Raw genomic sequence first — 15,881 nt, 5'->3', positions numbered from 1 at the left:
TATGTATTTTCTATATATAACACTACATCATCTGCAAACAAGACAATTTTACTTTTTCCTTTTTAGTTTGCAAGCCTTTTATTTTATTTTATTGCCTGATTTTTCTGGCTAGAACTTCCAGTGCCTTGTTGAGTAAGTGAGAATGGGTACCTTTGTCTTGTTCCTGGTCTTAAGAGGAAAAGCTTTCAATTTTTCTCCATACTCCATTGAGTATAATATTAGCAGTGGGTTTGTCATATATGGCCTTTATCATGTGGAGGAATGTTCCTCCCATACCCAATATGTTGAGCATTTGTATAATGAAATGATCATGTGTTTTGTCAAATGCTATTTCTGCATCTATTGAGATTTTTATCTTTCATTCAATTAATGTGGTGCATCACATGTATTGATTTGTGAACCTTGCTTTCATCCCAGGGATAAGTACCACTTGATCATGGTGTATCCTTTTAATGTGGTATTGATTTTGGTTTGCTAATATTTTGTTGAAAATTTGTATATCTAAATTCATTAGGGATATTGGTCAGAAGTTTTTTTTTTCTCTTATATCATCCTTATCTGGCTTTGGTATTAGAGTACACTGGCCTTGTGAAATCATTTTAGGAATATAATGAAATAATACAATTAGAGTTTTAAATAATTTTTTTCAGATGAAATTTAACTGAGGTAAAAATGGCCCTCATAAATTAAATAAAAAGTATTATGTCCCTGTGTCTAGTGAGTTCAGCTGATGTAACTTAAGCAAAGCCATGTCCCATACTTGAGGACCTTGTTGGGTGCTTATTCCCCAATAAGTACCTCTGAAAGTCACTTCTTGTTTTTCATGTTAGTTGTAGAGGCCACCAAATACATGACCTAAATATGTGTGTAAAATTCATACTTAAATGTGTAATTTTATGCTAAAACTTTATATTATTAAGATTCTAGATTCTATTGTGTGTTAATAACCACTGGGAATGGATTAAAATTATCTAAAAATTCCTTACAAAGTTGTTGAAACATCTAAATGTGATTCAATGTAAAATTCAAACTAAAGTATTTTCATCAAAACATGTCAGTATGCTTTATAAGTTCTTATTGAAATCCAGAAAATATTTAAAAAATAGAAACCTACTACTCTTGTATTAAAGTTTTTTTTTAATTTTATTTTTTATTTCGTATGGAAGTTTTAACAGTCAACTGTTTTAAGATGTATGTTCTGTTCATTCCAAATATTATTTAGGTTACATTTTATGGTATTCTTAATTGGCTTTTAAATATTAGCTTACTAAGGGTGCTTGGGTGGCTCAGTTGGTTAAATGTCTGACTCTTGATTTTAACCCAGGTCATGATCCCAGGGTCATGGGATCAAGCCCTACATCAGGCTGTGCACTGAACGTGGAGTCTGCTTAAGATTCTCTCTCTCTCTCTCTCTCTCTCTCCCTCCTTTGAGAGGGAGACACAGAATCTGAAGCAGTCTCCAAGACCTGAGCTGTCAGCACAGAATCTAACATGGGGCTCGAACTCAGGAGCCACAAGATCATGACCTGAGCCAAAGATCATGACTGAGCCACCCAGGTGCCCTGATACATTACATTTCCATTTTTATTCGTTTTGAGATTTTAAATTTTCTCTTTTGATTTCTTCTTTAACCCATTGGTTGTTCAGAAGTGCACTGTTTAGTTTCCACATATTTGTAGATTTTCCATCTTTCCTTTTCTTCATTTCTAACTTCATTCCATTGTGGTCAGAAAAGGTAGTTCATATTATTTCAATGTTCTTAAAACTTCTAAGATTTTTTTTTGTGTTTTATCATATAATCTATGCTATAGAAGGTCCCCTGTGCACTCCGGAAAAATATGTGTTCTGCTGATGTTTGATAAAACATTCTATATATGTCTATTAAGTTTATTTGTTCTGGATTATGATTCAATACCAATGTTTTCTTTTGATTTTGTCTGGGTGTCCTATCCATTGTTGACAGTAGGATGTTAAATTCTCCTATTGTTAATTACATGTCTATTTCTCTCTTTGTATCCATTAGCATTTGTTTAATATATTCCAGTGCTGCAATGGTGGGTGCATATATATTTACTATTGCTATATTTCTTGATGTATTGACTTTTTATTTTTATTTATTTTTATTTCTTTATTCTTCTTTTTTCTTAATTAAATATAATTCATTGTCAGATTGGTTTCCATACAGCACCCAGTGCTCATCCCAACAAGTGCCCTGCTTAATGCCCATCACACACTTTCCCCCTCTCCCCCACTCCCATCAACCCTCAGTTTGTTCTCAGTATTTAAGAGTCTCTTATGGTTTGCCTCCCTCCCTCTCTGTAACTTTTTCCCCCCTTCCCCTCCCCCATGGTCTCTGTTGAGTTTCTCAAGATTCATATATGAGTGAAAACATATGGTATCTGTCTTTCTCTGCCTGACTTATACTTTTTAATCATTATATAATATCCTTCTTTATCTCTTGTTATCTCTTTTGGCCTAAGGTATATTTTGTCTAATGCAAGTATGGCTACCTTCGCTTTTCTTTTGTTTTCCACTTGCATGAAATCTCTTTTTCCATCCCTTTACTTTGAGTCTAGGTGTGTCTTTAGAGATAAAATGAGTTTCCTGTAGGCAGCATATAGTTAAGTCTTCTTTTTTTTTTTAATCCATCCAGACATTCCGTGCCTTTCCATTAATTAATTTAATTCATTTCATATTTAGAGTGACTGTTGACATGTAAAGACATACTACTGCCATCATATCATTTGCCTTTTGGTTGTTTTGTATCTCCATTGTATCTTTTCCCCTGTTTCTGTCTATCTTTGTAAAGTGGTTGTTTTCCCTGGGGATTTGGTCAGTCTCCCCTTTTTTTATGTTTTGTGGCTCTACTCTAGGTTTTTAGTTTGTGGTTACTATGTGGCTTACATAAAACACTTCATATAAAAAATGTTGATAGCACCTAATCTTCATTTGGCTATAAAAGTTCTACCTTCTTACCCCTTTAATTTTATATTTTTAATGTCACAATTTACCTTTTCTTATTCTGTGAATTCATTGAGAAATTATAGTAGCTATAGTTATTTTTAATGCTCTTTTCCTTTAGCCTTTATAATATAATTAACACTGCATTCTAATATAGAGTGCCAGTTTCCTAATTCTGACTGTTTGTTTTTCACCTTTGCTAGAGTATTGTATACTTTCATTTGCTTTTATGTCACTGATTAGCATTTTTGTTTTTTTCATTTCATCCTGGAGGACTCTTTTCAGCATTTCTTACAAGACAGATCTAGTGACAGTGTACTCTCTCAGCTTTTGTTTGTCTGACAAAGGCTTTATTTCTCTTTCATATCTGAGGAATACCTTGCTGGATAAAGTATTCCTGGCTGGCAAGTTTTATCTTTCAACACTTTGAACATGTTGTTCCACTCTCTCCTGGCCTGTAGATTTTCTGCTGAGAAATCTGAAGATAGATGAATGAGGGTTCCTTTGTAGGTTACTTTCTTTTAAAAAAAAATCTTGAACTCTACCTTGTTTGTACATAAAATTTGAAACTAAATGGGTTGCATATCTAAATGTAAAATATGAATAATAAGCTTCTAGAAAATAACATAGGAAAATATCTTTATCAACTTGGGATGAGGAAAACGTTAATTTAAGACAAAATCATATAAATGCTGGAATAATGGCAGCTAACAAATTTTCAGTATTTACAAGGTGCCTGGCACTGTCCTCAGAACTTTATGCATATTTAACCCTCACAGTAACCTTAATATTACCATTTTACAGATGGAGAAATGAATACAAAGATATTTAGTAATTCATTCTGAGATGACATAGCAAGTATGTGGAGGAAATGTAATTAGTTGCAGACATTCTAACTTCAGAGCTCACATTATTCTACAGGTCTGATTGTGTTTATAATCTGGGATGAGAAGATCTTTCTAGCACATCAAATAAAAGCTAAGAACCATAAGTAAAAATATTGATGAACTTTTACATAAATTTAAAACTTTTACATTTTGTCCAAAATAGAGTTTGAAGAGTGTTGAAGAATTAGGAGAAAATGTTTTGCAGCACACATAAGAGACATAGGGCTAATGTCATTAAAATTTTTTTTTAAAGTTCCTACAAACCAGTTTACAACACCCATTCAAGTAGGAAAAATGAGAAAACTATAGGAACTGGTAATTCTCAAAAGAATAAATCAAAAATGTTACAAATAAGGAAAATGTTACAAATACAATGTTTACAAATGTAAAGGGTGGTCTTGTGACCAGATACATTTCAGAAATACCAGATTAAATAAAATTGTTCTATTTTCTTTACAGTGAGATTTCTCATAACTTTTACTTTGTGAGTATCCACTGTGACTCTACAGAAAAAGTAATGAAGAGAACATTTCTAAATCTTGTCTAACCATAAGCTTCTAATAGGACAAGGGGTCTACAGAACATACTTGAAAATGCTGCATTCATTCACTTGTTCTTATAATAATAGTCCTATAACTTTTCCCACTTTATGAGATTACATAATCTAATACGGGTTGTCTAAATTAATAAGGTCTTTATTCCACTTATTCCACTTATTCCATAGTGGTCCCAGCACTATGCTGGGCTCAGAAAAGTGCTTAATACATTTACAAAGAGGGGAGTGGGGACTGGAGAAGCAGAGGCAATTGCTAATGTAACTCCAAGTCTCCTATATTTCCAGATCCTGGGGGATCATTTTAAATGGCATTATTCACTCAGCCCAAAATATCTACTTTGATTAATCAGTTGGGATCTCCTCATTTCCTGAGCCATTTGCTCTAACTCAACCTTCCCTCAGAATTCTACATCAACTCTACAGGAACCAGGTAAGAGGTTGCAGGCCTCTCTCCATCCTCTGCTCTGTTAGCCTGGCACAGACCTGACTCTTCTTGCGCATGCCCCTTGAGTGCCATGAGCAGTGGAATTAGAAGCTGGAGCATCTTCTTTTCATTCCAGTCCAGAATTGCTCAACCTATGCCTCTAGCCAAAGCTGATAAAGTGCCAGCTGCAACTGTTTCAGTTGGGGCCATCACAAATACATGGCCAAGCTGGTCCTGGGTGACATCATAGTAAGTCTGGGGTTAGAGAGGAAACAGGGGATGCAGGAAAGCCTGGCTTAATGAATCTGTGTGACCAATCCTTCCCTGTATTCCCTGTGCAGTGGGGAATAAAGAGATACCATGTTAGGCAAACTTTAATCTGCACACTCCCTTCCCGCTTTTGACTCTGAGCCTCTTGAGGAGCCACATAGTCTACCATTTGCTTTGGCATCAAAACTTCCTTAGGTAAGTTTTCATATGTTTTATCTCAAAGCCCGCTCTGACTTTTTAGAATATTTAACTGTCTTGTGACATTAATGGGGAGAGTGGTGGAGTGAAAGTATGTCATATAGTCACATATGCATGAAAAGATTACTCTGAGTATAACACAGATTATTTTAGAGAGGATGAAACTAGAAAAGAGAATAAAATTTAAGAAGTGGCTCCAGAAATGCAGATGAAAGATGGTGGTGGCCTAAAATAGTAAAGAGGGTGGGTGTATTAGCATGCCAAAGTTACCATAACAAAATATCACATACTGGGTGGCTTAAACAGCAGAAATTTCTCAGTTCTGGAGGCTGGGAAGTCCCAGGTCAAGTTTGTCAGCAGGATTGGTTTCCTTCTGAGGGCGATAATGAAAGAATCTGTTCCAGGCATCTCCCCTTGGTGTGCAGATGGCCACCCTCTTGCTGCCTCTTCACATGGTCTTCTCTCTGTGGACATGTCCTCCTGGTATCTCTCCCTCTTTTTGAAAAAATTTTATTTTAATTCCAGTGTAGTTAACATACAGTGTTATATTAGTTTCAGGTGTACTATATAGCAATTCAACACTTTTAGACATGATCCAGTGCTCATCACAAGTACACTCCTTAATCCCCATCACCTCTTTCAACCATCCCCCACCTATGTCCCCACTGGTAACCATCTTCCTCTGTTTATAAGAACACAAGTCATATTGGATTAGACATAATTTTAACTTAATCATCTCTTTAAAAACCTTACCTCCAAATATGGTTACATTCTGAGGTACTGGGGGCTGGGACGTCAACATACAAATTTTAAGAGGGACACAGTTCAGCCTGTAACAGTGGAGTTACCAAGAAACAGATGCAATTGAGAGATACTAAAGAGGTTGAATATAAAAGTAATGTGATCAATGAGCTATACAGGATGAACAGGCAGGTACAAGTACAGATTTGAAAATTAGGGGTAGAAGTGTCAGTTGGAAAGTCATCCATTTATTGAAATCACCGGAATGAATGAGATTGTCCACTCAGAAGGTGTGGAGAGAAAAGCAAAGAGGGCCTAGGTCTGAGCCTGGAAGAACTGCCCACATTTACCATCATACAGAGGAAGCAGAGCTGGAAAAGGAGACTGGCAATTGTCCGAAGTACTATAGGAAAATAAGAAGAGGGTGTTTACTGTGCAAAATAGGACTAGAATGTTCCAAAGAGGAGCAATGCCTCCTGATTAAAGATAACCCCTCCACGTGTCCTCTGAACCTCGCCATCCTCCCACATCCTTAAGAATCTGATATTATCAACTATATACTCCCTTCCTTGTCCTCATGCTCCTTTTCTCTTCCACATCTTTTTCATCCCCATTTAAATGTGTTCAAGTCATTTCCACCTTAAAACCTTCTAAATAAACTACAGTCTCAAAATGCTCTCCCTCTACTCTGACTTACTCTATAGCTACCACACTATCTCTTCCCAGGTACAACAGTCTTTGTAAAGAATTTAAAGAATGGCTATATGAGAGGTTAAATAAGGAAGTGCCAACTGCCTAAAGTAGCTGTTGTCTACAAGTAAAATAAGAACTCCTATTTTCCTTTATTCTCACAACAGTTCTGATAACAGATGTATGGGTTTTTCCACATCAAGCACTTCTCCAATTTTTAGTGGATATTGAATGGGTGTTCTACAGTTGAACTCAATTCTGACAGCTAACTACCTGGAGTTAGTGCAGACCCCACAGGTTAAGGGCCAGTCCCACAACACTGCATCCACTTCAGATGCCAATCACAAATCTAGGTTGTCACTTACACTTCTGACTGACCCTCTATATATAAATCAGGAGTTCCTACGACCCCCCACCTCAGTTTCAATAATTTGCTAGAATAGCTCACAGAACTCAGTAAAGTGCTTTACTCACTATTACTAATTTATTATAAAGAATACAACTCAGGAATAACCGAATGGAAAAGATACATAGAACAAGGTATGGGAAGGGACATGGAGTTTTCAGGCCCTCTCTAGGTATGCCCCTGTTCCAGCACCATCATATGTTCACCAACCCAGATGTTCTCTGAGCTCCTTCAGTTAAGGTTTTTATGTAGGGATGATTGGCTAAATCACTGGCCACTGGTGATTAATTCAATCTCCAGCTCTGGGGCTGTAAGTTCTAACCTTCTAATCAGGAGATCTTCTAATCAGGAGATCAGTTCTCTATCCTAAGGGGTTTTTCAAGTCACCATATTAACATAAACTCAGGTGTGGTTGAAAAAGGCTTGTTATGGATAAAAAAAGAGACACTCCTTTCTTCTTTATCACCTGAGAGCTACTTTAGGGGCCACGACGAGAACCACATATTAAAACAAAGATGCTTCTATTGTTCTTAGACTTAATAAATTACAAAGATTTTAAGGGTTCTGGCCAGGGACCCAGATGAAGACCACAACATATATTTCTTATGATGTTACAAGATTACAACAATATTCCTCAGTTACCTACAAGAATCCCCAGTTACCTACAAGTCTCCCTAGCTACCTAGAAGGCTTTCCAATTATGTACAAGTCTTGCTCCCTCATTCCTTAAGGTCTCTTCTGTCACCTTGTCAGTTAGACCTCCCCAAACACTCTGTTAAAAACACCTGCTACCTTCCCAATCTGCACTCCCTATACTCTTTCCCTGCTTTATTTTCCTATAGTACTTATGATCATCTGATAGAGTCTATATCTTCAGGATTTATTTAATTTCTTTCTCTTCCACTAGACTATAACCTTAGTGAGGGCAAGGGCTTCTCATTTTATATTTACTCCTACATCCCTAGTTGTTAGAGAATTGCTTGGTACATATTAGACAATAAATAGTTGGAATGAATGAATGAATGAATGCCCTGAGAACAAAGGCTGGCCTCCCACTCAAGGTAGTTTGACATGGGAATGGTGTGCTTTTCCCTGATGAGTTGTATTATCTTGAACAAGTCAAAGTTTTTTTCTCTCTCCTCATGGGTTTTTCCAGAGGATGAGCCAAAATAATGTGAAAATTAACTATGGCTATATGTCTAAAAGCACAATGTGGAGGAGTAATGGACTTGGAGCTGGGAAGAACTGGGTTTGGATCCTGGCATATTTAGAGTAATTAGCATTATTCAGGTAAACAGAACCAATAGGCTATTATATATCAAACATGTAATGATTTATTATTATAAGGAATTGGCTCATGCAATTATGTAGGCTAAGAAGTCCCATTATCTGCCATCTGCAAACTGGAGACCCAAGAAAGCCATTGATGTAGTATGAAGCCAGAGAGCCAGAAGGCCAATGGTGTAGTTCTAGTCCAAGTCCAAATGCCTGAGAAACAAGAAAAATGGTGATGTAAGTTCTACTCCAACTCTAAAAGCCTGAGATCCAGAGGGTTAATTGTGTAAGTCGGAGGGCTGAAGCCTGATGTCACAGCTCACATAATCAAGCAGAGAGAAAAATTTCCCCTCTTCCACCTTTTTGTTCTATTCAGGCCTTCAAGTGATTGGAAAATGTCTGCCCACATTGGGAAGGGCCATCTTCTTTATTCTATGGACAAATTCAAATGCTAATCTCATCTGAAAACACCCTCACAGACACACTCAGAAATAATGTTTAACTAAATATCTGGGCACTCCATGATCCAATCAAGTTAACACATAAAATTAACCCCTAGATCCAGTAACTTGTGATCTGGTCTGGTTCCTTAACTTGTCCTAGGTTGCTTTCTTCACTGTGAAATGAGGAAAGGAGATAACTTGGTCTAGTTTACAGAGTTGTTCTCCAGATTAAATGTGATGGGAAATGCAAAACCTTGACATGCAGGAAGCCATCAGAACCAGCCAGTGCCTTATCCTTCCACAACGCCAGGTACCTCACTCAGAATCCAAGAGGGTTAGATGTAAAGATGACCTCAGAGACTGTATACCTAGGACAATGATCATGATCTTCCCCTGACCAAAAATGCAAAGTTGGTGATTAACTTGTAAACTGGACTCCAGAACACTACTGCATCATCACAGCAAGTATCTTTGGGATGCATTACAATGCAGTTGTGGACTGCATGTGTGTATCCCCCTCCAAATTCATTTGTTGAGACCTAACTCCAATGTGACAGGATTTGGAAGTGGGCCTTTGAAAGATAATTAGGTCATGAGGGTGGAGTCCTCGTGAATTGGATTAGTGTCCTTATAAGAGACAGGGAGAGATCTCTCACTTGCCATGTGAGGACCCACTGAAAAGGCAGCTGTTTGAAAACCATGAAGAGAGCCCTAAGAACCAACCATACTGGCACCCTGAGTTTGGATTTCCAACTTCCAGAACTATGAGATATAAATATCTGTTGATTAAGTCACTCAGTCTAGGGCACATGTAGGCCTTGAATAACATGGATTTTTAACTGCACAAGTCCACTTACACATATTTTTTCCAATAAATTCTGTGGAAAAATTTTTGGAGATTTGCAAAAATTTGGGAAAACAGACAAATTGCATAGCCTAGAAATATCAAAAAAATTTAAAATTTTGGTGTGCCACAAATGCACAAAATATATGTATATACTAGATTATTTTCTCATTTACTGCTATAAAATACACACATATTTCTTACAAAGGTTAAAATTTGTCAAAGCATAGGCACACAAAAATTATAGACCATACATGGAACAATTCAGTCAAATAAGAAATAATAAGTAAACATAAAAATGCAGTATTAAACCATAACTGCATAAAATTAACCATACTGTATACTGTACTACTGTAATAATTTCATAACCATCTCCCATTGCTATTGCAGTGAGCTCCAGTGTTGGGAGTATCCACTTAAAATGCTGTGATGCCAAGCTGTTGTCTTTCCAGTAAATTGTATATTGCAGTAAAAAGTGATCTCTCATGGTTCTTGTGTATTTTTCATTATGTTTAGTGCAATACTGTAAACCTTGAGTAACACTATACACCCATATGAAGTGTTACTAGTGATACTGATAGTGATCCCAAGAAGCAGAAAAAAAGTCATGACATTACAAGAAAAAGTTTCTTTCAAATGTATCATACGCTGACATGTGCAGCTGTGGTTGCCCGCCATTTCCAAGATAAATGAATCCAGCATAAGGACGTTTGTAACAAAAAGAAAAGGAAATCCATGAAGACATCACTGCAGCTATGCCAGCAGGTGCAAAAACCTTGAACTTTTTGCAAAGTGCCTTTTTATCTCATATTAAAAATGCAGCTTTCATATGGGTGCAAGATTACTATAAGAAAGGCATGCCTCTAGCCTCTAATATGATTTCAGGAAAAGCAATGTCATTATATAACAACAAAGCAAAAGGAAGACGAAGGATCTAAACTGGTGAATTTAATGCCAACAAAGGATAGTTTGATAATTTTAAAAAGAGGTTTAGATTAAAAAATGTCAAGATAACAGGAGAGCAGCTTCTGCTGACCAAGAAGCAGCAGATGAGTTCCTAGATGGCATTAAGAAAAGGACACCTACCAGAAGAAGCCAAGATGGCGGAACAGCATGGAAGTTTTTTGTGTGTCTCGCATCCATGTAATACAGCCAGACCAACACTAAACCATCCTGCACACCTATTGGAGGATTGGAGGATTAACACAACAATCTGCACAACCTGAACCACAGAATTCACCAGGTATGCGGCGCTGACAAGTGAACTTGGGGAGTGAGAAGCTGTGGGAAGGGAGGTGCTTCTGCGGGTGGAGAGAGGATGGAGACCAGGGGGAGAACACAGGAAAAGCACCCCTCCCCAAAAGCAGCTGGAGAGAACGTAATAAATTGGAAATAGCCGCAGGGACTAAACTAAAAAGGGAGAAAGGAGAAAGGAGAGGGTTGGAATTCCATTAAGACTGTAAACAAGGGAAGTGCAAAGGCTGCAACTCCACAGCTAGATACCTGGCAGTGCTCTGGTGGGAAGGGTGAATCCCCAGGAACAGAGTGGGGTCTGGGAGGTTCTCGGGCCACACGGGGAAAAGCGGTTCCACTGCTGGATGGACATTTGGTAGAGACTATTGAAGCCACCTGGTCCCAGAAGACCCCAGAAAATGGCTACAATTGCTGGTGCTGGAAAAGGGTCGTTAAGGGTGAAGCCTGGTGCCAGCTGTGTGCTGTGATTTTCCATAATCCCTGAAATGCTGCTGCTACACAATCTCTTGAACTTTTTCTGGGGCAGGATGGCACCTGACACAGTCTCGGGGCACCGGCAGCAGAAGGCTCCAGCAAGCGTTTGTGGGTACAGCCAATGTTCGGCCATTGCTCATTCGGCCATTGCTCGGTGAGACCCTTCCACAGAGGGGCGGAACGGGTCAAAGCCGCAGTCTTTCAGAAGTAAGGGGCCAGGGAAGGCAGCCGCATCTGAGACAAAACTTGGGAGACAGGTATTGCCTGGGGCTTGGTCATGGAGAGTGAAAAAGCGGGGAGTGGACGAGAGCTGAAGACAGAGGATGGGTGCGCGATTGCTGATCCAGAACAGACTGGGTACATGGGTGACATCATTTTCACCACTCCCACGCATGCACATACACACCTGCAAGCCTCACAACAATCCACCCCAGTAGGCTAGCATCGCCATCTAGTAAAGAACAGAGCCATTGCACTGAGCCCCGCCCAACTGGGCCAACCTCGCTCTTCAAGAACACAAGTCTCACCTCCTACTTAGTTTACGGACTATAAAGCACTTCATAGTCTGTCTTCTAGGGGAAAACGAAGTAATTTCAGTCCTGTTTCAATCTGTTAGCAAGTCCATCTATTCGATTTTCTTTTTTTTTCTCTTTTTTACTTCTTTTCTTTTTCTTGAATACACAAAAAGGAAAAATTCATTTTATTTTCAATTTTTATTAAAAATATTTTTCTTTAATTTTTTTACTATATTTTTTACTTTTGTGTAATTTTTTTCAAATTCTATTTTACTTCCATCATTTTATTTTAGTCTACTACAGTGTATTCACTTTTTCAAATTCTCAAATGATTTTTTTTCTTTTTTTTCTCTTTTTTGTCTCTTTTCTTGAATATAGAAAAAGAAAAAATTCATTTTTATTTTCAATTTCTAGTAAAATATTTTTCCTTAATTTTTTTCTACTATATTCTTTACTTTTGTGTAATTTTTTTCAAATTCTATTTTATGTCCATCATTTTATTTTAGTCTACTTCAGTGTATTCACCTTTTCAAATTTTCAAAAAATCGCCTTTTTATTTTTTCTTTTTTTCCTCTTTTTTGTTTCTTTTCCTTTTCTTGAATATAGAAACAAAAAATTCATTTTTATTTTCAATTTCTGATAAAAATATTTTTCTTTAATTTTTTGATACTATATTCTTTACTTTTGTGTAAATTTTTTTCAAATTCTACTTTACTCCCATCATCTCATTTTAGTATACTTCAGTGTATTCACTTTTTCAAAGTCTCAAACAATTTCCTTTTTTCATCCCCTCCCTTTTTTTCTCTAATCTGTCAAGCCATTTTCAACACCCACACCAAAACACCTAGGATACAGCATCATTTATTCGATTTATGTGTGTGTGTGTGTGTTTAATTTTTTAATTTTAATATTTTTTAATTTTAAATTTTTTATTTTAATTTTTCTACCTCATTAATACCTTTTTTCTGCTCAAAATGACAAAACGAAGGAATTCACCCCAAAAGAAAGAGCATGAAAAAACGACAGCCAGGGATTTAACCAACACAGATACAAGCATGATATCTGAACCAAAATTTAGAATCGCGAGAATAAGAATACTAGCTGGAGTTGAAAATAGGTTAGAATCCCTTTCTGCAGAGATAAAAGAAGTGAAAAATAGCCAGAATGAAATTAAAAAATGCTATAACTGAGCTGCAATCATGGATGGATGCCGCGGTGTCAAGGAAGGCTGAGGCAGAACAGAGATTCAACGATATAGAGAACAAACTTATAGAGAATAATGAAGCAGAAAAAAGAGGGAGATTAAGGCAAAAGAGCACTATTTAAGAATTAGAGAAATCAGTGACTCATTAAAAAGGGACAACATCAGAATCATAGGTGTCCCAGAAGAGGAGGAGACAGAAATAGGCATAGAAGGCTTATGTGAGCAAATCATAGTGGGAAACTTTCCTAACCTGGGGAGAGACATAAACATTAGAATCCAGGAAGCACGGAGGACCCCCATTAGATTTATCAAAACCCGACCATCAACAAGGCATATCATAGTCAAATTCACAAAATACTCAGACAAGGAGAGAATCGTGAAAGCAACAAGGGAAAAAAGGCCCTAACCTACAAGGGAAGACAGATCAGGTTTGCAGCAGACCTATCCACAGAAACTTGGCAGGCCAGAAAGGAGTGGCAGGATATATTCAGTGTGCTGGAACAGAAAAATATGCAGCCAAGAATTCTTTATCCAGCAGGATATCATTCGAAATAGAAGGAGAGATAAAAAGTTTCCCAGACGAACAAAAATTAAAGGAGTTTGTGACCACTAAACCATCCCTACAAGAAATTTTAAGGAGGACTCTCTGAGGGGAGAAAAGATTGAAAATTATATATATATATATATATATATATATATATATATATATATATATGCAACAAGGATTAGAAAGGACAAGAGAACACCACCAGAAACTCCAACTCTACAAGCATCATAATGGCAATAAATTCATATCTTTCAGTACTCACTCAAAACGTCAATGGACTCAATGCTCCACTCAAAAGATATAGGGTAACAGAATGGGTAAGAAAACAAGATCAAAGGGTCTATCCACCAAGAAGACCTAACAATTGTAAACATTTATGTGCCAAATGTGAAAACACCCAAATATATAAATCAACTAATCACAAACATAAAGAAACTCATCGATAGTAATACCATAATTGTAGGAGACTTCAACACCCCACTCACAGCAATGGACAGATCATCTAATCAAAAAATCAACAAGGAAACAATGGCTTGGAATGACACACTGGACCAGATGGACTTACAGATATATTCAGAATATTCCATCCTAGAGCAGTAGAATATATATTCTTCTCCAGTGCACCTGGAACGTTCTCCAGAATAGACCATATACTGGGACACAAAACAGCCCTAAATAAGTACAAAAAGATCGAGATCGCACCGTGCATATTTTCAGACCATGACACTATGAAACTCGAAATCAACCACAAGAAAAATTTTGGAGAGGTAAAAATACTTGGAGATTGAAGAACATCCTACTAAAGAATGAATGGGGTAACCAAGCAGTTAAAGAGGAAATTAAAAAGTATATGGAAGTCAATGAGAATTATAACATCACAACCCAAAACCTTGGGGACGCAGCAAAGGCGGTCATAAGAGGAAAATATATAGCAATCCAGGACTTCCTAAAGAAGGAAGAAAATTCTCGGACACACAACCTAACCTCACACCTTAGGGAAGTGGTAAAAGAACAGCAAATAAAACCCCAAACCAGTAGAAGACAGGAAATAATAAAGATTAGAGCAGAAATTAATGCTATCGAAACCAAAAAAACAGTAGAACAGATCAATGAAACCAGAAGCTGGTTCTTTGAAAGAATTAACAAAATTGATAAACCACTAGCCAGTTTGATAAAAAGAGAAAGGAAAGACCAACATAAATAAAATCAAGAATGAAAGAGGAGAGATCACAACCAAAAAGCAGAAATAAAAACAATAATAAGAGAATATTATGAGCAATTATATGCCAATAAAATGGGCAATATGGAAGAAATGAACAAATTCCTAGATACATATACACTACCAAAACTGAAACAGGAAGAAATAGAAAATTTGAACAGACCCATAACCAGTAAGGAAATCGAATTCGTAATCAAAAATCTGCCGAAAAACAAGAGTCCAGGGCCAGATGGCTTTCCAGGGGAATGCTACCTAACATTTAAGGAAGAGGTAACACCTATTCTCTTGAAGCTGTTCCAAAAAATAGAAATGGAAGGAAAACTTCCAAACTCTTTCTATGATTCCAAAACCAGGCAGAGATCACACTACAAAGGAGAACTATAGACCAATTTCCCTGATGAACATGAATGCAAAAATCCTCAACAAGATATTAGCCAACCGGATCCAACAATACATTAAAAAAATTATTCACCACGACCAAGCAGGATTTATACCTGGGATGCGGGGCTGGTTCAATATCTGCAAACAATTAACATGATTCATCACATCAATAAAAGAAAGGAAAAGAACCATATGATCCTCTCCAAAGATGCAGAGAAAGCATTTGACAAAATACAGCATTGTTTCTTGATAAAACCCTCAAGAAAGTAGGGGTAGAAGGAGCATACCTCAAGATCAGAAAAGCCATATGTGAACGACCCAATGTTAATATCATCCTCAATGGGGAAAAACTGAGAGCTTTCCCCCTAAGATCAGGAACAAGACAGGGATGTCCACTCTCGCCACTGTTATTCAACATAATATTGGAAGTCTTTAGACTCTGCAGTCAGACAACACTAAGAAATAAAAAGCATCCAAATTGGCCAGGAGGAGGTCAAACTTTCACTCTTTGCAGATGACATGATACTCTATATGGAAAACCCAAAAGATACCACCAAAAAACTGCTAGAATTGATTCATGAATTCAGCAAAG

The 15,881-nt window shown here is 37.1% G+C and overlaps 1 protein-coding gene across 4 annotated transcripts in view; it reads right to left on the bottom strand.

The window, feature by feature from the left end:
* Positions 1-15,881, bottom strand: part of PRSS51 (serine protease 51) — a 58,572-nt gene that overhangs the window by 32,384 nt on the left and 10,307 nt on the right. For 3 of the 4 annotated variants that reach the window (XM_060653701.3, XM_060653698.3, XM_060653699.3), the window contains exon 2: positions 5,587-5,791. In XM_060653701.3, the coding sequence (XP_060509684.3) occupies positions 5,587-5,770 (184 nt within the window). In that variant the 5' untranslated portion in view covers positions 5,771-5,791. Of the gene's footprint in view, positions 1-4,887; positions 5,036-5,586; positions 5,792-15,881 lie in introns of those variants that run through there. The other variant, XM_060653700.3, reaches the window with a different exon arrangement.

The sequence above is a fragment of the Panthera onca genome, chromosome B1 (genome assembly GCF_046562875.1).
Source record: "Panthera onca isolate mPanOnc1 chromosome B1, mPanOnc1 haplotype 2, whole genome shotgun sequence".
Classification (NCBI taxonomy): domain Eukaryota; kingdom Metazoa; phylum Chordata; class Mammalia; order Carnivora; family Felidae; genus Panthera; species Panthera onca.
Note: the sequence above shows the minus strand (reverse complement) of the source record. Positions and strands in the feature narration are given on the sequence as shown.